At 45.6% G+C, this 24,151-nt stretch overlaps 1 protein-coding gene across 6 annotated transcripts in view; it reads right to left on the minus strand.

The window, feature by feature from the left end:
• NUP93 (nucleoporin 93) overlaps nt 1-24,151 on the minus strand; it is a 78,684-nt gene that overhangs the window by 18,044 nt on the left and 36,489 nt on the right. For 5 of the 6 annotated variants that reach the window (XM_084533517.1, XM_084533519.1, XM_084533520.1 and 2 more), the window contains 4 exons: nt 12,800-12,862; nt 10,069-10,197; nt 3,230-3,304; nt 1,156-1,245 (listed from right to left, as the gene is read on the minus strand). In XM_084533517.1, the coding sequence (XP_084389643.1) occupies nt 1,156-1,245; nt 3,230-3,304; nt 10,069-10,197; nt 12,800-12,862 (357 nt within the window). Of the gene's footprint in view, nt 1-1,155; nt 1,246-3,229; nt 3,305-10,068; nt 10,198-12,799; nt 12,863-22,717; nt 22,788-24,151 lie in introns of those variants that run through there. The other variant, XM_084533522.1, reaches the window with a different exon arrangement.

The following is a 24,151-nucleotide window of genomic DNA, read 5'->3' on the forward strand; positions in this document are numbered from 1 at the left end:
GCTTGTGTAAGGAGATGGCTATAAATATTTTACCTGCAGTTGTCAGCCAGTACCAACAATTTCCCAGACCAGGCTGGGTATTAGGTGCTCGGCTTCCTTCCCCATTTCCGGCTCATATATCCCACTCCAAAAATACCACATCAGCTTTTCACATAAGCGATTGCTCTGGTTGTCATTGGAAAGCTGTGCAATCAGCTGTGATGTGACATGTCTAAAGGGCTTAGACAAAGACTCCGTTACAAAAAGAGGCTGAAAACCATCCAGGTCTGCTCATTCCCAAGGATGAGATCGTATCAGTACCTACAGGACTGGAGCATCCCCGCTGAAACAGCAAAACCCTGACAAGAAACAGCACTGTTAGCTTCAGCAAGGGCAGCTGTTTGATCGCGGTGCTTCAAAGCAGCAAGAATATTGAAACTCACCTTGCTGTCCCTAGCAAAGCGAACAGAGCTGTTCAAAGCAAAGAAGCACATCTGTAATTTAGAGCCGACCCAAGCATTTGCCTCTCAGCTTCTGAACAGCTTTTTGCTCTCTCCATTTGCAGTCTTTCCACGACATGACCCTTCTGCAGTATTTTCCCCCAGGCATTTCTAAAAGGTGGCCAGGTTTGTGCATTTGTTTTTTTTTTGGGGGGTGGATCAAGGCAACACAATTAAAAGAAAAGGGGGAAAAAAAAGAAAAGGAGATGGATCATCGATTTAAAGTCAACCTTGCAGGCTTTGGCTGGCTTTACACCTTGCTGTGGGACTCTACTTCAGTCCTAGTGGAGACTGGTTGAAGACCCTTCACCTACAGCTAAATATGTCCAAAGAATATTAGGAGATCACATTTTGGAAACAGAACTCTGTAGAACCCATTTAAAGTGGAAAGCATTTATTTTTTTTCTCTGACAGCTCATCACTCATGACAGGACACTACAATGAAACCAGGCTCTTCTCTTCCCCGTTTTGTTAAGAAATTTTCACCGTGACCACGTTCATCACAGGTGGGCCCTGCTGGACTAAAGAAGATTCCAGTGTTGGCTCTGTTTTCTGTGGAGCCATGCAATTTATTTTTTTTGGCAATATCAGTGTTTTTCCCCCAGTGTCAGCAGGCTGTTAATCACAGCTGAAAACAGCTTAAATACATTTCCTCGTGTTAACTTATTGGCAGTACCTTATCATCCAACTCTACAACAGCAGCACAAAGGTCCACCAGGTTAGGCTGCAGATGTCCGTTCACTATCTTCTCGTTATAAATATAAATCTGAAACACATTGAAAGCAAGTTTTAACAACACATACCACTCTCCTTCCCCCTCCCCAGCCACGGCAGCAGAATCTGACCCAGATTTCAAGCACTGTCCCCAGCAGGTCCCTTCTGCCTCCCTCCCACGTTAGCTGGTTGTCGTCTGCACGGAGGAGAAAGGGACAAAGGCACAAACCTCCACAACACCCCAAAGCCTGCCTGAAGGCCAGAAGCAATCCACCAGCTGTTCAGGGGTTCTGCACAGCACCGCACTGCACGCCACGTTAGACTAATTGGAGCTAATTGTTGGAGGACAAAGATTCAAGAAGAGACGTGACAACTGAATGGCAGTGATATTCCCCTACACTGCAGCCTGATATAACAGAATTTCACTGCTTTCTGCTGCAAGAATTCAGGGAACTGTGACACAAAGAGATGAGAACAGAAACTCAGTCCTTCAAAACATGCTCCAAAACTTGCCCCCCCTGCACTGTTTTAATGTAAATCTTGGTCTCCATTTACCTACTGGGATTGTTTATTCTATCCTCATCCCAAAGACCTTGCAGCTCCCTTTGAAAGTAATCATTCCCAATGCCAGAAAGGCACTGCTGTCATACTTTGAGTCCTTTCTTCTTGCAAACACTGCTTCTTCAACATTACCAGCATGCAAACAAGATGTGAAGCTCAGGATCGCAAACAAAATTTAGCATCAGTGAAACCACGGACTTCATTGTGTTTCTGGGAAATAGTTTAAGTTATCCATGAAGAATAATAATTTCAGTGTAATTAAAACACATTTCATGGCTGACGATGAGCTGTAACAGCATGGACTCCCAGGTCTCCCAACTACCTGCTGAAATGCACAGGGGCAGCTTTGAAACCCAGATTTTCCTGCACTCAAGCAGGGTGGAGTCAAAAACATTTCAGCCAGGGCAGCTTCTCCAGAGGGCAGGCAGTGGCTGAAAGAACCGTGCTGCAGGCAGAAGCCAGCACTAGCACTGCTAGAAAAGTTGAGTTTTCTACATCCACAAAACATCCGGGAGCAATGCTGATAGCCTGAAAGCATGGGTGCAATCACATCACTTGAAAGACCCTTAGATGCGGGATTACGCTCGAGATGGAACAAATTAATGCACTAATAATAACCGCTAAATCAAATATACACTTGATCAGCACAACCATGCACCTTATTTTGTGATTCACTTCCTCAGTTACCATAACTGAATGCAGACACAGAAAAACAGATGTACAAGCTGCTATCGAGCTCAGCAAAGGCTGAGCCAAGGCACACAATAACAGTAATTGTGTGCAAATTAGGCAGCGCTTTGTCTACGCGCTTCTACATATTCCAGTTGGAAAAATCAAGTCCTTCTCTTTCATTTTGTTTCCAGCAGTGCTGGTAAACAGATCATCTCAAATAACAAAAGTAACAAATTGGTTATGTAAAGGTTTATCAATTCCCTCTGAAATTTTTCAGAGGGAGCCTAATGCCACCAGACATTAATTCATAGCTGCTGCACTAAAGCTCCTCATAATTGATCCTATTAAAATGGGATATAATTTGACAAATATCAGGATTAAGACTTCAGCATGTTTTCCCCTACATGCAGACATCCGAAAAGTGATCTTCCTTCCACACGTGAGAATAATGGGCATGTAACTCTTCTTTTGCATAATATTACACGGTGACATGAACTCCTAAAACATTTTTTGAAAGGTTAAAACTTTTAATTTACTGTATGAACATAAACGACTTCTACAGTCACATATGTTGCTCCGGATCTCCTTTTGACACAAATCCTGTTGTAGACAGACGAGCGCATTTCCAAAAATGTCAGGCTAACTTTCTGTATTTTCCAATTGCATTTTAATCCCGGGCAGATGTCTTCGTGCTGTACCTTCCGTATCTCTTTACACATTATGCTCACAGATTTTTATTTCCCACCTCTATGTAGAGAACGACGCTCAGCTATGGGTTTTATGCTCCTTTCCAGCACACTCACCTGCCGAGCATATGCCATCTCCACGCTGTCCAGGGAGCTGCGACCTGGAGGGCCCGACTCACCAGCATAGCTGGGCTGTTTAACAAGAAGCATAAAGGTTATTAAACTTGTATTAATTTTTTCTTCCCCAATACAGCCAAACCCTGTAGCCTGTATATTCAATTTTACTCATCTGAGTCTTTTATACTTAGGACATAAAATTACTGCAACGCGTTTAACCAATGTATCTGCTCCTAAGGTACAGCAAAAACACCTCTGCTCCTGTCACAACTTACCACGTTCTGCAAGGAAGAGGCACGCTGTCACTGCAATCCCCTTTTATCTTCCCAACGAAGATTCAACTTTCTCAAGAGACAGAAATCCTGCTTATTCAGTGCGCAAACCAACCATTAGCTCTCCCGAATTAGGACATCAGTGTGCCTCATTAGCATCTTGTAATTTTAATTCTTTGCTTTGTTTCCTGAAAGGTTGCTTATTGGCATGCTCAGTATCTCTCTGAGAAGCAGCCAGTGCGAACCTCCATGGCAGCGAGGAGGCAGGCTGTGACAGACCAGCTCAATGGATGCAGTCCAGCAAATCTGACACGTCTTTTTGCCCCAATGCCATGATGCTGACACAAAATGGGGCTGGAGCATGCAATTATCTGCTGAAAAATGCCCCAGTGCTGCTCAGCTGGAGGAGGAAGAAGGAAGCTGGCAATATACTGACCTGAAAAAAACTTCCTACCCATGGAGTCTACACAAGTGTTGAAATATTTCCACTGTAGAGTTAGAGGTCAGCTGATAAAGAGTCATGGCATGGACGGTTTGTAATTTTTTTTGGTGAAACTTGAAATATAATACTACTGTAATGTTCTAGTGCCACAAAGCTATCCTTACAAATGCTCCCCACAAACCGCAGGTATGTTTTCAGTATAGCCACCACTAAACACAAATGTTCACCACCCTGGAGGAAAAAAACCTCACAGCTAAATATGCAGCCCTCCAACGTTTCCAGCTTCGTATAGATGTAGCTCTTTATTTCAGCATTGCAAGTCTTGGGTTTGAAAAATAAAGTGCAATTATTTTAAAGACAGATCCCTTTGAGGTAAGCAGTCCTTTAATATCAGCTGCTTCTCGAGGAGCACTATAGCCATGATGGGCTGAAGATAAAAGCAAGACAAGCTTAGTACAGCAGCGTAATAGTTACTAAGCCGACGGACACAGTTGGGGCAGGAGAGAAGGAATAGACAAGCCCTTAGAAAAACAACCATGTTTTGAGGTCTGAAGCCAAAGCAGCAGCATTTACATTTCCGACTTCAAACCCCAAAGCTCATTTGCCTGTCCCAGCAGCAGTCGGCCTGGTAGCGGATGTCACCTCTCCACGCACACCTTGCTCTGCTCGCTTCAGGTCTCTAGCTCAGGTACAGCTACAAGAGCTAAGCTGGCTGTTTATTTTTACCACAAGAGAGGATGTGAACTACAGAAGGTAAATACTGAAGGCAGCTCTAAGCATACACCAGGAACAGGACTCATGCCATGTAACTCCAGTCCACGTCTATTCCTTTAAACTGGAACCAGTAACTTTTTTCAAAGAGCAGGCACATCTGCAGAGCTTTAAAATTCAGCTTTTCCCCGAAGTCGGTTCTAGCTAGCTGCACATCCTCGTCGGGAGCTGTTACACTGCTCCCCACCAATACTGTCAAACAGCTTCACTTCTTCTCACGGTGGTTACCCAGAACTGTAATACTGTGCAGGTACAATCACTGCCAAGTATTGCTCAAGGACATGTTCCAGTCTTTCCTGGAAGAGTTCAGCTAAATTTGACCAACTTGCTGTACAAAAAAAAGAAAAAAAAAAGAAAAAAAAAAAAAAAAACACAGCAGAAAGCCCAAATGTAATGGAAAACTCTTCCTTTCAACTTGAAACTTCAGCTTTGCTGACACCAGCTGTACTCTGGCACGGCAGGACCAAGGTGCCCCAATGATTTGCTCAGATTTCCAGGAACAGGTTGCTTCTCTCCTGATGAAATTGTAAAAAAAATATCATTTCAAATAAGAGGAGCTGCTGATAGGGTCTTCCAAAGAATCTCGTATTTTCCTGGGCTGTATCCCAACTTTGAAACAAAATAATACAAACCCGTGAAATTCCACACAGTCTATGCAGTGAAGCATTTGGGAAGCACTGACTGTTTTAATTTGGTAACAGGTAACCAGGGAACCTTCTGTTGTGTAAGACTGCCCTTACCCTCAGGAGTTTATGTTCTTACAAAGGCTGTAATTGTCCTAGTCCACGAGCTCAGAGCAGGGAAATTTTTGCAATTTAAAACAAAGACAAATGAAGTCACGAGTGCAACAGCCACAGAGCTGTTCTGAGCTAGCTAGGCATTTATGTGAAGATAAGGGCATGGCCCCTATTCAGAAATTGTAAGAGATTTGTGATATTTATGCTTTGTGCACTGCATACAACAGTTGACTGCAAAATAAAAAGTACTCAGTTTTGTTTGTCCCTGGTATAGTGAGATCTAAATGAAGGTATCAAATACGAACCTGAAAAATCCTTTGAATTGCTGAAATTAATTTATCACTGCATTCATTGCTCAGTAATAATGCAATTTAAATTATGTTCAACCTGACAGTAAAATCAAGATTCATTTAGACCTTAGGCAGCACAAACAAAATACCTCACCAAAACCCACTTTCTTTTTGCAACTGAACTTACCCCAAAAATATTGCTCAGAGTTACTCCTAATGGATACTGATATTCAGAAGTATTTGCATTTTTCTTTCAGTGCCAAAGCATCTGACACAAATTCCTTTAAACCCACCTAAAAACGACAAATTCTTTGTTCTAAAGAACAAAGAAGCCGTTAAAGCAGGTTTCCTGGGAAACAGACGTGATGGCAGAAATAGCGCTTTGCAGCCTTCCCCTCTGCTGTGCTAGATAAATTGCAGAGTTATTTAAAGTAACACTAAATTATGGACGCTGTCATTAATTACTGATGAGGTTTCATCTTCTAAAGCAAGAAGGGTACATTGTGACTCGGTGTCACTTTTCAACCAGCGCTCAAACAGCAGAAATACAAGGACTGGGGCTTTATTTTGTGAATCCAGTTCCTTTTTCTCCTGCTGTTGTACCGCAGCACCAAAGAGCAGCATCTCTGTGGCTGCCTTTCCAGAAAGCAGCGTAGGACTGGCAGGTTCAAACCCACAGGTAAGGATCAGAATTCAAAAGTGCACGTCTGAAACCAAAGAATGAATGTTTAGGGTTTTTTGCTCCTCTCCTTTCTCCAGTTTTAATTTTCCCCTATCCATTACACTTTGAGGATCACTTATTAGCGATTTGCCACAGCTGAGACCTGACACATTGCAGGTAAATTCTTTAAATGCCCTCAACCAGCTTGGCCTCTCAGTGAGAAAAACTAAATAAATCAGGAATACCAGAATTTGTCTTGCTTTTCTTATGCTTTTCTTTCCTACAGCAAGAACCACAGGAGCTAGAGCATTTCCTTTTTTTTTTTTCCATCTCATGCTCGCATTCTGGCTCCATCTTTGAATTATTAAATGTAAACAGTAAAAAAAAAAAAAGTATCTTATGGTCGGGCTAAAAGGAAATTTTCAAAAGGGAAACTACAGCAGTGAGTCAGCATGGGGAAGGCCGTTTCCAGTCTTTACCCTCAGCTGCAGAAACGGATAGGTGTGTAGGCAAACCCTCTATAGCCAGCAGTCGGTGCCTGAAGAGGCATCTGCCACTGCTCAGGAGGAAATCTGGGGCTGGGGGAGGATATCCTTTTGCAGCAAGTCAGAACTTCCCAACTTTTCAAGCAAGGAAAAGATGATGAAGGATGTGCTGAAAACAGCAGCTAGGTGCGTATGAGAAGAATTATGTTTTAGGTCAGCTCCTGAAGCATAACTGGAGCAAGCACATGCTAAAAAGGAAAAGTTGGTAATGCACCAAGGACTGCAGAAGTACAAACACACACATCTCTGCCTATCTGCTCTGTGGTTGCTCACGCAGCTCGTGCTGTTTCAGTCAATCACGTTTGCTTCTCCCTGCCCTGAATTGAGGTCTTTCCAAAAGATTCTTCAGAGCCGCGCTATTTATTTTGAACATTATCCATTTGCAAAAACTGCAATTAGACCGCGCCACCAGCGCAGTTTTATCTTGAAATTCATTTAGCTGAACGATGCTGCTTTTCAAAGGAGTCCTTCATTTGTACTCAGCCAAGCATTCAGCCTCGCTTGTGCACCCAACTGCACGCCCAGAAAGCTGCATTATTCATCGCCCTCATATGCATATGCACATTCCTCAGCAGAAGGCTGGGCAGACATTTTGTCAGCTCTCCAAATGGCTTGGCCACTAGATGCAGCGCATAACTACGCAGGAGACCGAGCTGGAGAGACACCATCAAAACCCATCGTGGTGCAGCGGGGGAGAGGAGAGAATCCTGAGCTCCTTGGGATTTAGGGGATGTGAAATCATTACACGGAGGGCAGAGGAGAAAGCAAGAGTGACGGCGTCTCTCAGGCACTGCGGGAGCAGGCTGCTCGACAGCAGGAGGGGAAGAGCTTGGGGAGGGGGTGGAAGGAAAAAAAAAAGGAATAAAAGGACAAAAGAAATGCCTCAGAACCTAGCAGAACAAGACTCGGAACAAACACCTTGAGAATGTAACATAGGTGTTTGATATCCTGAAAACAAAAGCCAGGCTTTCTTCCCTCCTCCCAAGCAGCACCCTTTTTTAGTTCTGTTTTTTCCTCACAGGGAAAAAGCCCAGGCTGGAGGACGAGGCAGAGGAGAAACCACTAATGGCAAGTCCTGCGCTAGCTTCTTTGAATCATGAGCTTTGCCTGTTAATTGGTCTTATTTTCATGAATAATGTGTTGGTATTTCACTCTGCCCAAATTAGCTTGCCCAAAGCTTGAGAATTGGCTCGCAGGCAGACCGGCCCCCTGCTGTGTTTGGATCTGTGCCTTTTCAGTTGATTCTCCATCTCCAGAGGATATCAATTAAACCTCTACTATATTCCACAGGCTGTGTCTGTTTGTGTCACACACACAAAAAACTTATTTGACTGGAACAAGGCTTTAGAAGAACAACCTGCTGTGGGGAGGTTAGATAACAGGCTTTTAACACAGTAGATGCACTTCAAACCTCTCAGACCTTTGACTTCTTGAGGCTAAGACTGGAATATATCAAGGATTTTAAATGCTCTTGAAATGACATACCGATACCACGAGTGCTTTGAAAGGGAGAGTGGAGTATTACCGAGCGATGGTGTACACTGAGTCTTTAAACTCATTCATGGAAACTATTAAAGGATTTTTCCCCCCTCCCACCAATTTGATGCTTGGCATCTCAAGTGCCACAGGCTGAGGTTAGTGTCCATTTTGATACTGAAACAGCAGAAAAGGGGTTTGGGCTTTTCAGAGAAGGTTATTATATTGCTTCTCCCAGCAGCCGGTATCCACGCTTTGGAAGGCAAACCCCACACCAGTAACTCACACAAATCAAAGATGGTAGAAGCTATTAGAACAGCTGCCAAGTCTGCAGACTCGCCTCCTAAAGTAATGGGAGAGCTGTTCCTAGCTTTAAATGAATTCAGCCTGCATTATTTAACATCTCTAATAGTGGCACACTGGACAGCCTTCTGAAAAGTCACAGTGAAGTATCAGTAAAATACGTTCTAGGGAAAATAGCTTCTATAAAGGGATGTATGCTAACTGGGATTAACCTATATTTAAAAGAACAGTAATCAGAAAGGGACATTTCATTAACAGCTTTAATTATTTCCAAATCCCTATACAGGTCATACCCCATTAACACCAAGAGCTTTTTTTTCCCCTTTTAATGCAGTTTGCAGTTCTATAAGTCACCCCAATGAAAAAAAATATATATAAAAAGGGGAATTGCATGGGGAAGATTGCTATAAAAAAAACTGGGTCTGTCTTCTGGCCTGAAAGCACAGCAATGCTCTTTCCCTACTGCCTCTCCTCTCAAGGTTAGTTTTTGATGGAGCAGTATGCTGGGGCTGCGATGCAACTTCATGCTCCAGGGATCCCAGCTGATGTCTGACGCCTCTGGCTCACAGGGGTGGAGCTCCCACAACCCTGCACGTAGCCGTGCCGTGCTCTGCTCATGGCACTGCAGCATTTTAAGAAAAAATGAAGTTTTAAATTGTAACATGATACACGTAATGTTCTGAGTTACTAGTCAATACCTTTTCATGTCAAACAGGGGCTGTCTTGCCCAAAGGATCTGGTCACCACTGGATTAACCTTGAATTGCTGAATGCAAGAGGCCTCAGAGGCACAACAGTGAGAGAGCAAGGTAAAAGGAAAGTATACTCTCTCTTTGGTTTTTATTTTGAATATTCATCTGGTGTTGCCAAGAAACCCAGGAGACTTCCACACCCTCCTACGAAAAGCCATAAATCCTGCCTAGTAAACAGTGATAAGGGGGAGAGACATTGCAAGACCTGTTTGGGAGAACAGCTATACCTGAGAAGCTGTCTGGTCTCATTAGTTCTGCAAAGCTTCCCTGAAGGAGAAGTTCACCCCGACGTGTTTTCTGTCTGCTGGGTGTATTGATCTCCTATGCACTAGAGGGACTGAGCTTCCAACTTGCACAAAAAAAACAGCTTCAGCAACAGGAGCTCCGCTGCCTGCGCCTATCAGTCAATAAAAACGAAGGTTTGATACTTTGCTAGGCAACGCATTCTACTAGTTGCAGCCATGTTTAAGTTAAATAGAGCTTTAATACCACTTATTTTCAACGGCTGTAGCTATAAAATAATCCAGAGGTGGTTTCAGCAGCATCAGTGCCAGCTGAGCGTGACCACGCAGTGTTCAGGAAGGCAGTTACCTCATTTTCCTGGGTGAAATCGAGAGCATCTTCCCCCGATGCCAGCAGGGTGTGAAGAATCCTTTGTTTCACCTGTTCCCACTCCACCAGCATCGATTCTCGGTGATACTCCTCAGCCATAGCAAAAGTCTGTTGAGGAAGAAGAGCTAAGCAATAGACAGAAACAGCAAACAGCACGCAACCGCTAACCCGCTCTGCTATTAACAGACCAGCTTAAAACAGCAACTAGCTAAATCAACCCGGTCAGCCCTCAAGAGCTAATGATTTGCTGGATATTATCAGGCCCCCTGTTAGGAATGAAGGGATTCAGAAAATAGGTGTGCATGAACGAACATAGCTCTTGCGTACCCAGCTACCAAATCATCAGATCTTTGTCTTTTCTGTGGTGCTGACACACAGAAAGCCCAGCAGGTTGGAAATGGGCAGGCTGAGATGCTACCCACAATTGCTCATGACTTCAGGATTTTCCTGAGCTCTCCATTTCCCTCAGCAGCAACAGCCGCAACTTCTGTGTAAAACGCCTGGATCAGAAATACCCACTTCACCCCACTGGAGCACAGACCTGACGTGTACCAGCAGCAGTCCTGGTTTACAGCACTGCAGAAAGAGCAGAGGGGGCAGCAGCACGTGCTGAGCTCTGACCCTGTTACAGGGCTAAGACAACGAGCGTGGAAGTTAAGGGCTCCCTGCCCTCTGCCCACCTCCCTCAGCCCAAACCTTTCGTTAATTTAGCAGTTTGCCACCCAGCTGCGTGCACACAATATCCAGGTCTCCATTGATGTGTGTGGTTTGTTGAGCCCTGTTTTTCTACTGGCAAACAGCTCTTCGCCTCCCAGGAGGTGATAAAGGTTTGATGCACTGCATTGTCAATAAAGATGTCTGTTTATAGCCCGTATTTAATTTTCAGGTCTTTATCAGTATGTTTTTCCTTTTAAATAGGGAATATGATGCAAGAACATTAATAATATTAAGGAAGATCAATGGGTGCCAGAGAACCAGAAAGCCTTTCTCATCTGGAAAACAAGTACAGTAAATCACATAGAATCACATCCTGAAAAGAAACACCCTTTAAAATGGCTGATGTGCTACAACAGCTCCGGATCTGATGGAGGAATGCATGGAGGGAAAGAGCTCTGCTCAACACTCCTTATTTTGGCAACGAGCATTAGGATATCGAAGACGCTTCTCTGCTGTTCCTTTTATTGCTGGAGTGATGCTAGCCAGCAGCCTTGAGTACACTGGGACAGAAAAGGCTCTTATTTCCACTAATTCTGGAGAAGAAGCCACACACTGCTACTTTATCTTTCCCAACCCTCTCTCTCGCTCTCTCTTTCAAATCACTTTGAGCTGCAGTGTACATAACTACGTGTTTTGGCTGCCTGAATAAGATTTAATCTCTTATGGGCTGCTTTTAGGGTATTGTCAATTAAACATTCCCCAGTATAAGCAAATGGGTAAAAGGCAGTGACATTTGACAAACATTTAATTATGGTGCACACGTGCAACTAGAGCATATGATTTTTGTTTCTTGCCTTATAATATAAAATCATTTTATACTTTCATGATGGAATGTAGGTCTTCTTACTTTCACTATAATCACTTCAATGGGGGTTTAAATATGCTTCAATAATTACAGCTTAATTATATGTAATTAAAATAATTTAATAATGCTTAAGTACCATTCCTTATCATTTGAAATAAACACAGGCTCAGTTCTAAACCTGGTGCCCCAACTAGACATGTAGGGAAACGATCGTAACATAAGCACTGGAAGCATGCAGTGACATTTCGAAGCAGCAGCTTCAAGACAAACAGGAAGCGTTTTTCCACACTGCATAATTCAACTGTGGAAATCATTGCCCCCGAATATGACATACCAAAAGCCTTAATAGACTCAGGACCACAATATGATGAATTTCACATCAGCTCAGAAAATCCTACAACAGCTATTTATTTGAGGTGCAAAGATGAACGGGGGAAGGCTCAATCTTTTTCCCTTATAGACTGCCTAAGCATTGGTCCCCTCTGAGGACAAAACTGGGCTCAAACCCTAACCCTTTCTCTGAGCCTAAGTGACAACTCTTACTTTCTTACTGAAGCAATTTTTTTGCACCGCTTCAACAACTGTTTTTAATATACATGAGTTTTGCTGTGGATGGTGTAAGCAGCATCGTGTTCTGGTTGTCCTACAGACAAGAATTACGCCTTGCAGTACTGCTGCTGCATGGGTCTGAACGTAGTCATGTGGAGAGCACCACGCTTCAACTCCTGTAACCTGGGGAAACAGCCGCCACCAATCCACAGAGCATCACCACTGTACAAGGCACAAGGTACTTCTCAGAGCAAAAAAAAATGACATTATCCTAGCGTTATCACCTCTAGAAAAGACGGCACTCGTAGAGAGAGGGTTAGAGGATGCTGTGCCTTATAAGCAGCTGCTTTGTTCAAACTCAGATTTAACACCGTGAGCTTCCAGACCCTACCTAATACTGCAGCTGAAATGCAACAAAATTATTTCTGGAAATTCTAAGCAGCTATTTTGACATCTGACTATTCTATATTCTGTAGACAGCCCTCCTAAATTCCACAAGGTTTATTAAATGTCTAATTTATAAAAGATTCCTCAAGATCCACCACCTCCCTCCCCTTTTGTGCCTGTGTTCTTTTTTTTTTTTTTTTGTGTGTGTGTGGTTTGATTTGTTTATAAAAAAGGTATTTGCTTCCAACTTACCCTTTTCCTGGACTCTTCAATGGCTGACAGCAAGGCATTATCTTTTTCATTCTTCAGGAATCCCTGCAGAAAAGGAGAAACAGAGCCTCAGTCTAAAAGCCACCTCGCGCTACCATCAGATACGTATTGTACTACTCAGCTCTTTCAACTCCACGAAGTGCTGGCAGCTCTCCCCAGTCCATTCCAGAGAAGTTTAAAGGTCACTTCACTTCACCAGAGGTACAGCAAGATGCCCATACAGAGCAGTGTGAAAATGAAAACGCATTAATCCCCTGTTTTAATATGCATTAAATCCTGGTGAAATATCCTGCTTCTATTCTTTTTTATCTCTGTGTCCCAGCAACTGCTTCCTCTTGCTCTCTATTTGAGGGAGCTAGGATGAAAGCTGGTAGGAGCGATAAGCACAGATAAGATTGTTGGACTTGAGTATGTTAAAAAAAAAAAAGAAAAAAAGGTTTTGACTTGGCAGCTTCAGGCAGGAGTGGAGCTCTTGTGGGCCCGATAGGAACTGTGAAAAAGCTTCAAAAATAATCAGTTGAAAAAGGATGAAAGTAACTGAACAGTTGGAAAGCACAGAGGAGAAGTTTACTGCGTAGTCCTTCCTTACACACAGCTGGAGCCGTTAAAAAATTTAGAGTTGTATTTTTAGCATATCAATAAATCTCAAAACAGGTCTGGTGTATGTGAACCAATTCAAATGAGCCGCAGTTTCTTATCCTAAACATTACTTTTGTGACCAATACTAGCAAAGACATGATATCCTGCATTTAATGAATACCTGTGGAGTAAGCTGCTGCAACGTACACAGGGAACAAATGGGAAACATTTATTACAACCCAACATGAATGCCTTTATTTTACATATTTATTGTTATAACACCGATTAAACAAACCCAGTTGATTTGACCCCCCAGACTTCAATTTAGTCATTCTCCAAAACATCAACAAAAAAACCCTTTTGTTTCCCTCTGAAGTAATCATCAATAACTTTATCAGCTCCAAGTGCTAATACTTTGAGTCTGCATGCTCGTTGCACAGACCTAAAATTAAAGAGGCCACTGACAGCTCAAGGGAGTGGGAACTCAACGTGCTGTGCTTCACGCTTTTACAACAAGGATATACAACTGCAGCAGTGCGGGACTGAATTCATCAGGATTTAGGAGGCTTTCATGCTCTTCATTCGCTACATCTTGCTGCAAATCAATGCTTCCTGCCCCAACGATCTGCCAATATCGGTATTGATCCTTACACCCTAGCTCAAGCTGCAGCTCTCCAGGGGAGCACGGGTCCTGCAGCAGGACAGTAACCCACTGCCATGAGGGTTTGGACCCTTGGGAAAATATAGTTATGGTAGGTCTGAGAAATAGCCCTGCAGCTGTATTACAACAGATATCAGATTGCTACTTTGGTCTGAGAGGCGAGGAAGGTTTGTGGTTTCTCAGAAATGAGGCAAATTGGCAGACAACGTAGGTGTGCTGTCTGCCTTCCTGTTACCCAGCACCCGCGGGTGAAACCAAGGGCATGGCAACCTTCCCTTCTCAAACTCATAGAACAGGCAGTACGTGGTTATAGGACATCCTCCGACCCCCTTCAGCTGAAATAGGAACGTGACCCCTTTCTGTGTGGCAGGTAGAGACAGAACTGCAGCCCCCTGGGACAGACAAGCGACGCAGCTCCCCCAGAGAAAGCCCCTGAATTATATATGGGAAAAGGGGCTACTGGCACACAGCATAGTCTTCATTTCTTCATCCACGTCCCACTTTATATTTAGACAATGCCCGCAGAGAAAGCGCAGTTACAATCTGGAGAAGGGAAGCTAAATGCAGCTCCTTGCACGTGTCTGGGGACCGAACACTCCTGCAGCTGCCGCAGGCACCTAATGGGGCCAAGACCCGGTCTGGGCTTCTTGCGGGAGAGGTGGGGAGGGATGGAGATGTGCCTTCTTAAGGTTTGTCCTTGGCTGCAAGGTTGGAAGGTCTGCAAAAGGGCAGCAAGTCTTCCTTTCCTCCTTCTCTCCTTTCCTCCCATTCCCAAAGTGGGTTGAAGAAGAATTCCCTGGAGTTACACTTAACGAGCACACCTCGAAAGCACACACCAGCTTACGAACAAAAGACATACCTGCACGTCTGACAGCAGGGATCTGATGCAGCAGAGCCCAGCACCGTTTGCCGTATCCTTTAACAACGCTGCTAATTTTACATGCAAAAGCCCCCCACCGCCTCAGGGACGCAGACCTGCAGCTACGTGGATGCGATGGAAGGTGCTAGCACGCTGTGCCGGGCACTGCAGCTTGCAGACGTGCTGGGTACCCTCCTCCCTGCTCCCTCTGCAAGTCCTGGGCTCCTGAAAGCCCTGAGATAGACCTCATAGAGACAGAAAGGAAGAGGTCAACAATTCCACCAAATAAAACAATTATTTTGCAATACACGGGGTAAAACGCTATTTGCTGCGTGAAAGGTGACCAAAGGGAAGAGAAGACAGCTTGGGTACCTGCCTAGAAACATACACAGCAGTGATGGTAAACCACAGTGTGATATAAGTGTGCTAGAACTTCCCTTGGAGACCATAAATCCAGGCTGAGTATCGCTCGTAATGAAACCTCCCCACTCCTGGAGTTCACTAGGACCATTTAAGGGATTAGATGACACTGAACGCCAATCAGGGGATGGTAATTGTCTTTTTCCACCTCAAAACCAACTCTTTTAGGAAATGAAAATCTTCACACGTCTCATATATCTATATTGGCTCACTAACAGAAGGCCCATCTTAAAAATGTTGGTTCAATGCTTTGTGCTAAATGTGACTGTAGCACAATTGCTACCGCAGTTAATTACAGCCTAATTATTACAGCTCAGGAGAGGGAGCTTCAGCAACCGACGCTGGGGTTCCTGCTACCATTAACGAGACTGCTTCTGCCTAGGCCAAAGAGCAGTTCCTGCAGTTGTCACTCTGGGCTCTGGTAGCCAAAATTCATACCTTAAAATAAAGATTGTAGGGCTGCTCTCCCAGCATTTATTCCCCGGCTTATTGCATTGCCACCTAGTGGTGCAGCGTGCTTTGGTCACTGCCCGTTTAGCTTTCACTTACCTATATAACACCAGTGTCCACCTGCTACAAGCTAAAGCAGAGCTCTCTGGAACAAGGGTGGGCAGGAGGATGGAAGCGATGGGCTTCATGCTGGAGAATTTTGGCCCCACGAAAATCCCAGGCCGTGTAACAGCGTTAAGGATTTGCATTATCTATGGGGCTGAGCCTTGAACAGCACCGGGTTGTGCTCACCAAGCTGTGCCTGCCCTAAAAGCTTTCTGCAGTCCCAAAGGGAAGGTTTGACTTTGCCACCACCGCCTGCAGACTGTAACAAGGATACGGAGGCACAGCAGCCAGCGGGCACGGTGGGTCCAGGGGAGTACATGACCCATATCGCAGGAGCTGCCCTCTCGGGGGAGATGCCACCGATTGTACAAGGAGCAGCGACACGTTGCTTCGGATTTGGTATCCGAAGAGAGAAGCAGAAGGAGAACAGATATTGTTAGGAGACAAAGGGCTATTTCACAGCGGCAGATGGCAGAGATAGGAATAGCTAACGGGAGCATTGCTAAAACCTCAGAGGTGAAATCCTCACCTTGGGGCTCCCCACACAAGTTCTGCCATGGCAGGGATCCCAAAACAGCCTGGATTTTGCTTGAAAATGAAACCGTGTCTTATTTCCCCGAGGCAGGTTTAGGAAAAAAGCTCACAGAGCCCTACAGTCACATCATGCTGTCCTGCTTCAGTGTGTGACTTGCGGCATTTGATTTTCCTGTGCTCCCGTGGGACACCCACGCTCTCCTCCCGCACCTCGCTTGGAAGGGAAGCAGCACGTCTCTCTTCCATCACAGGTTCTCCGCAACACTCGCTGCTGTTTCCCAAGTGCGATTTGTACAGTATCTGACAGGAAGATATTTGCCAAACGGGGACACGGGCCTGGAAATACACCCACTCTCCCACCTTCAGGTTCCCATTTTCCAGCGAGTCCCATTGCTTGATCTTGCATTTCTGCCGACCCTCAGCATCCTTCCCCAGCATGTTACAGCTCCTTTTTGTTCTCTTACCCCTTGAATTCCCGTTTTATCTCCTGAATTTCTCTCTGCCAGCTACAATCCAGCCCTGCTTGGTACCAAATCCGAGTCCTCTGCTCCTACAACACTTGGCCCGACCTCCCCAGCCATCCGTGATGCCTCACTCCCTGCCCCTTGCTCCCCACAGCCCTTAATCCCATCTACTCCACCCCACTTCCAGCTCTGGCTTGTAGCCCTTCAGAAGAGATGCCTGCCTGCCGCTGAGCTCTGCCAGGTGCATGCAGGAACCTGCGATGGAGAGGCTACGAGCACGGCGTGCAGAGATCTGTGTGGAGGCTCACCTTGGCTCCCAGCCACCCCAGTGCAACCATAGGGAAAATGGGTCAACGGGGTGGGCCTCTAAAAGGGTATTAACAGGTGCTTTTCACAACAAAAAGAGCCACAGCCAAAGTGCGTATGACACATGCATTTTCAGAGTTTCATCTCTGAGGTTACTCACCTTAAGCTTCGTTTGAAACTTGAGGGGTGAGGAAGGTTTGGGTGAGAATGGAGGCAAAGCACGACCATTTCACTTGGTCCGCCAGGCCCTCACCACTGTGACAAGAGAGGACATTGCCAGAAGATGGTGTTCTCCACCACATGCACACACAATTTTCAAGAATCTTATCCAGGAGGATGTGCTCAGAGGTGCCCCAGCAGCACAGGGCAGGCCCCGGGCAGGCCGTGCCATGTCCCCGCTCTCTGCTGCCATCCCTCATGGCGGGCGGGCACTGCTGATGTGACAGGAACCAGCCTTGCTCTGGCCTGAATTCCAGCAAGAAAGAGTTTGAGTAACTAAGTCATTATCAGTACGAAAAGGCACGCATGCACTGACGGTCTCTTTTTGACAGAAGATTGAAAGTCTTTTCCATTTACTGCAGTAAATGAGGTTAGTAAACTCTCTCCTGGCTGATAGAAGTCTCTTAATTACTTCCATCAGCCAGGCCATACTTTTAATACTTGATCTTGGTATTCAAGCTGTCAAGAGTAGGCAAATGTTGCCAAATAGTATACTGAGGCCTTGGATGTTGACAGCGATGCTTATTTTTCACTGGCAGGGGAAGAAAGGAGAAAATGAAACGAACAATCTGGGCCATTTCAAGTCAATTGCTCTTTGATTAAAATATTTTCAAGTGCTGGATTTCCGGTAGATCCAGTGAATCCTTCAAAAGGCCAGCAGGGATGACGACTACACCATTAACAAAAATCACTCTTCAGCAGTGGGAACAGTAGCTCCAGACGAAGCACCTGATATAGTTATCCCTACCAGCAAATTTTTTTTAATTGTTATTTTGAAAAGATTTGCTTAACACAATCCTACACATCTGAGCACACTCACAGAGGTGGTGCGTTCTGGCACAGCCCTGCCAGCCATGTTTCTCTCTGGAAGGAAAAATAGGATAAGGAACAAATCAGTGTACACAAATGTACACTGAAAAGGAAGGTCTGAGTGGGCTCACCCCATATTAATGCCTTCAATCCAGATTGTCAAAAATCTACACCTTCCAGAGATAGGATGAGCCTGAGGAAAGAAAACCCTTGTTGAAAAGCACAACATCATGGTCTCAACTGCTCAGTATGAGGAAACGTGCCTTTTCCCCATCTAATGTGGAAAGGACAAATGGTAAAGGTCACGCCTGACTTCCCCACGAGCCTGCAATTCCTGGATCTAGTAACACGAGAAGTCTGCCTGGCCTAAGACAGCTGAGCTTGTCAAACTGCAATGAGTGGTTCAGAAGTTCCTTACTACCATATTTAGAGTAAGAAATTCTCCAATGTTTCCTAAAAAATTAATACACTGTAGACTAAACAGGAGAAAAAGCAGGGAAAACCAGACAGATTTATAGTTTGCTGAGTCTCGAGAGCCAGTTGTTGCATCAGAGGCTTTCAAAGGAACTTAAGAGGGGAAAATATGCAGACTGATAACTAACACTAAATTCAGCCAAATATTGCGGTTGGAGAGGATTTGCTGCTCTGCTACCTACCTTCAGAGGTTGTCTCAAAACACGTCCACCAGCACGCAGTGACTGTGCTCCATGCTCGTAGGCAGCACTCCCATTCAATTCATGCAAAAGCAAAGGTGGGAGAGCTCCTCCCTGCCCTGCGAGCAGACAGCATTTCAACAGCGGTGAGTCACGAAAATATACAAACCCCAGCCCGAGCTCTGCTCCACTGCACGACTAGCAGTGATTTTACAGATCGTTGCACTTCCAAAGCAGCTGACTTTCTGCTCCAGCAAAATCAAATGTTGCAAAGCCGCAATGCCGCCGTCCTTCCCGGCAGAGCCGCGGCAGTGCGGACCTCCCTCCTGCGGCAGCGAGTGTCGGTGCCTGCACCATTGCAGCGGGGTGCTCAGCAGGCACAGCGCCTCGCAGAAGAAGGAGCAGGAGGATCGCCATTTACCTGCAAGGCTTCCTCGACACCCTCTGTGCAGGGTGGAAGACGCACGGCAGTGATCCTGGCCTGGATACGAGCCCTCAGTAAGGGCCTGACCCACCGCCAGCGTGGCCTTGATGCGATGCACAGTGTTGAATGCCATTTTTTTGGTATTATTTTACTGTTTTTAGGCCGGTCGATCTGTGAAACTCAAGCAGTTTTCACACTAATCTTCAGACCGCATCCAGGAACCTTGGGTTTTGTGGTGGTGGATAAATATCATTCCTTCTAGCCGTGACAGGAGAAACTCCAACTGCCGCAAGAGCCACTCCTCGTGAAATCACACATCAGCAGAAGCTGGGGCAGATGGCGTGTGCTCTTTGACTCTTGCTGGGGCCGTTTGAACCTGGCAAATGAAGACTGGAAACATGCTCCTTTGGTTTCCAGTCTTTGAGGGAAGAAATACAAACACCCCTTAGGTCCTGCTCCAGCCAGGAGGCCACCTGGCAGGCACAGCAGGGCTAGTGCCAAACCACCTGGTAACACCAAACCTTCCCAGCATCAAGTGGCACCGGCAAAGCCCACAGCCAGCCTCAGTCCTCTGACGTGCATTTGTGCAAATAATATTTTCTGGGAAATACAGAGGCAGATAGCTTTATCGTGCGGGACGTATTGAGGCAATGCTACCGCTCATGTTCCCCGCTGGAATATGGTGCCAGGCACTTACTGTTGTATTTAGAAGTGACTTAATTTTCTTGTTATTCAAAGAGCTAATTGCTACGTTCCTATGCATTTTAGGACTTTACAAGGTACATCAGAGAAGCTTGCAAGATTTAAAAATCTCAATCAGAATGATAAAATTGTGTGAAGTGCAACACTTGGTTCTAGAAAACTGAATATATCAACCACTGTAACATATGTATTACTTGTACAGCGTATCTAATTATTACAAATTTAGTAAATATTTATATTATGTATTGTGTCTTTCTCCTTCATCAGAGACAATCTGAAACAATGTCAGTTACACACACCAGTCTTCCATTCTCAGGCTGTGGAAATCTTTGCCATGTCACGATGGGATGCACAGAGCGCAGGGGAACGCTGTTAGAAGTGGTTTCAACAGGGACTTCTCAAAGTCACAAACGCGTTAATGGCATAAAGCTTATATAACACCTTTTTTAACCTAAAATTTTAGAACAAAGGTGCTCAGAGCGAGATTCTCTTTCAAGTACAATTATCAACCTCCACCGCACAGATCATTTTGGCAGCAATTGTTAATGCAACACAAAAATAGCATAAGGAACAGCGCTACCTTCTCTGGCGGCTCCTCTCTCCCTCCCCAGGCATTACTCATTTTCCATCTCCCTGCGATGCGACTGGGAGCTGCTTAGCAAGGATCCCTGGTCCCACCACCGTTAGAAATGCCAAGGAAATCTGTGCAATAGGTATGACACATATAACCAAGTTGAAAGTCTTAAATAACCCTAACGTGCTGAGAGATCACGCAAGGAACAGGAGGAAGAGAAGCAATGGGAAAGAAAACGTCAGAGCTAGAGAAGGAAGGTGGGCAGACCCTCACCCATGGAGTACAGCAGGAGGAAATGCTACACAGGAGGCACCAGAAGCAGCTTGCTCAGCTGGCTAACACCCGCACATCACACCTGACGGCACCTCAGACAGCGTTTCCATTAGTTTTAACGGATATGGAGGAACCCAATGCCACAAAGACAATTAAACGTTGCCCCGCTTGCAATACAACTTGTTCAGTGAGAGCAGAGCAGGGCAGCAGGACCAGCTGCCCACCAGAAGCCCAACGTGGTCCCTGCTATTTCACCATCAGCAACAACATCTGCACAGAGCAAGCAAACCACACCCCAGAAGCCATGGGGCCGAGTAGCTTTCGTCAGTCTGGAATCTGAGCTTGTTCATCAAGTTCCCCAATGCATGGCCATTTGTTTTTCTCGAGGTGTTTAAATGCAGAGGGATGACCTTGGTGTGGAGCCTCGCTCCATGCCATGGTGAGCAGCTCCAGTTCCTCCCCGGTGCTATAAAGGCACTCATATTAGCATCCTGATTAAAAAATACAAATGAAAATACCAACGCTCTTCTCCAGTCCTACACAAATCACAGACGTGCAATGAAAGTCACGGTCGGAACAAAACTTGGGGTTTTAGCTGTTTCCTGAGCTCTATTTGAAATAAACCATGAGTTACTGCCAAAGGGCTTGAGCTCAATAATACAACCTTACAATTAAAAATATTTACAGCATGCTAATTTCTGATCACCCACTGGATGAAGTTACCCTACCCGCCTTCCTGGTATCACGCTTTTTGTAATACTGTGAAAATAAATACCAATTTAAATGATTTTAAAGCTCCATCGTATAGCCATAACCAAGCCTGTAATGCAATACCTCTCACTGAAAACAGCCTCGCATCAGGCAGAAGCATCCTTCAAATCAAGCCATCAGAACTAATTTCACTGATGACGCCATTTTCTTATTTCTTTCGCTGCCATTTTAGCATCGAGGTTCCTCCACGCTTTCTCGGGAAGTCGCTGCACCTTCCTCTCCCTCTAAGAGGAGGATGCTCAAAAAGAAGAGCGGCGAATAAATCCTGGATGTTCAATTTCTGCCCGTGTCACCTCCTTGCATCTCGGGGAGGAGAGACAAGGCTGCCCTGGCAGACCACACCTCGATTTACTGTACCGAGAGCTGCTGGGGAGTCTCCCGAGATGGAGCACACCGAGAAACCGGCCCCTGGGAATCCACCGGCACCGCACGGAAAATTCAGAAAGCCGAGGGAAGAGGAGTGTCCAGCCCTGCTGCAGGAGGATAGGCTTTCCCTGCGAGTACCATAGCAAACAGCAGCTAATAAGGGAGTAGTTTGAAAAGAAAAAGGCATAAAGGAGGCACAGCGACGAGCTTGCGGTGGCTGTCACCGGACTAATTGCACAATGTTAGCATCAGCACGGAGGCAGATACAATAACCCGCTCAGCCCGGCAGCAGAAAATTCATTTCTCGGGATATGTTCGTGTCTGAAAACCGAGCTGCCTTCCCTACCAGCTGATGAAGCATTTCCCAGCCCCGAGTGGCACATTTCTTATGGAGCAACCAGCAAGAAGGAGAAATTATTAAGCAAATCTGCTAATTATTAACACCCAGCCTCCTCTAACCCACTTCTCCAAATCTAAACGCAATCCTTCAGCCTCCCCCATCCCCACTGAGCACCTTATCCTTTTGCTGGTCTGGTTTGGAGCATGCCAGCTCTCCCTTCTGAGAAACAGGGGAGTTGTCAGGCTCTTTTTGGAAATGAAGCACATCATTATTTGCACATCTCTTCTTTCACAATCTCAGATATTTAAAAATAAATAAATGCTTTCAAGTTAATGTAAAACTGTATGTAAAAAAAAAAAAAAAAGGCAATGAAAAAACTGTTCTTTTTACCTTCTCTGGATGTGAGTGGTGAGCCTGGCAGCGCTCTGAGCCCGATCCTCTCCCTGCTCCCAGACCGAGCGGGGCTGTAGGATTTCTCCTGCCGTGCTCCCATCCCGCGGCAGGGCAAAGCCTGCGCGCCGCCTCCCCAGCGCTCCTCGCGGGCGCTGCTTGGCTCGCCGCGGCGGTGGAGGAAAGCCAAGCCCCAAGCTTTCAGTCTCCATCCGCCTGCACGCCAAGCACCAAGCGATGTGGGCAGCTGCCCCCCCGGCACCACAAGTCCCAGAGCCAAGGGGACCAGGGACACCGGGGATGTGCCCCGGCACAGGTGGCTCTGCCCGGCACGGCGCTTCCACCACGGGATTTCCCCATCGTGCGGCTATCTGACGTCTCCCTGAGAAACCCACACGGGCAAAGCAAGCCTTTCAAAAAGTTAAATCTACTTTATTTTGCTGACGGGGGCCGGCTAGCAGTGAAAAAGGGAGAGGCATGTACTGCACTGTTAAGAAAAAACGCCTTTTTGGGGGGTTTAAGTACACCGGAATCACGAGGAAGTGAGGAAATGTAAAGTTCACTCCTCGTAAATAACACATGATTTCCCCAAATCAGCCACCTGAGCAAGAAAAACAAGCCCGAATCTGTTAGCCCCTTCTGCCTCAGTATTTTTAACTAAATCACAGCTATTTTGTTCAGCCGGTAGGCACTTCCAGCATAGCAGCACGTCCTTCGAATAAACAGAAAGATTCCACTGACAGTGAAAGCAAGAAGCCGGAGCAGCTCGTGTGTGGTATCTTTAAATCCCTAAGCATGCATGTGGTCCTTAAAAACGGTGTTTTCTCACTACATTACTGCTACATTTCACCAAGTTAATTATTTAAATTGCACATGAATTATTAATCACCGATCATTAAAATAAAAAAAAGCACAAGTCCGGAATATACCTGCTCCAATCACGCCATTTGTATTTATAACGCTCAGCCGTTCTTGAGCCCAGGGAGGAAAGCATTTACTGGAAGTCTCTGCTGCACCAAATGGCACGTTACAATAAACATTATTATTATTTTTTTTTTTCCTTTTCTGCCTTTTTTCCCTATTGTGCTGCCAGCCCGAGGTTTTAACTTTTCCGACGCGGGGCACGGGAGCGGTGTGCTGAGGATGCAGGGGAGACAAAAGGTTTCCATCTCCCCCCCCCGGCTGTACTCCACCCTGGCTAAGGAACCCTCCAGCAGCGCGTGCCTTCGTCTGCGCCGTGCATTAACGAGGCACGCAAGCTTTCGGACTCCAATGTAAATGAAATGCCAACTCCAGATGCTGCCAGCAGATAGCAGGGAGAAGCCCGCTGTAAGGGACCTACAGCTAATTATTAATTACCGTGGCTCAGTCATTTTCCATACGTTCATTTACGGAGCCGGGATGAACTCCGTCTCCCACCCACTTCAGACAAAG

The sequence above is a fragment of the Aythya ferina genome (assembly GCF_964211825.1).
Source record: "Aythya ferina genome assembly, chromosome: 12".
In the NCBI taxonomy this organism is placed as follows: domain Eukaryota; kingdom Metazoa; phylum Chordata; class Aves; order Anseriformes; family Anatidae; genus Aythya; species Aythya ferina.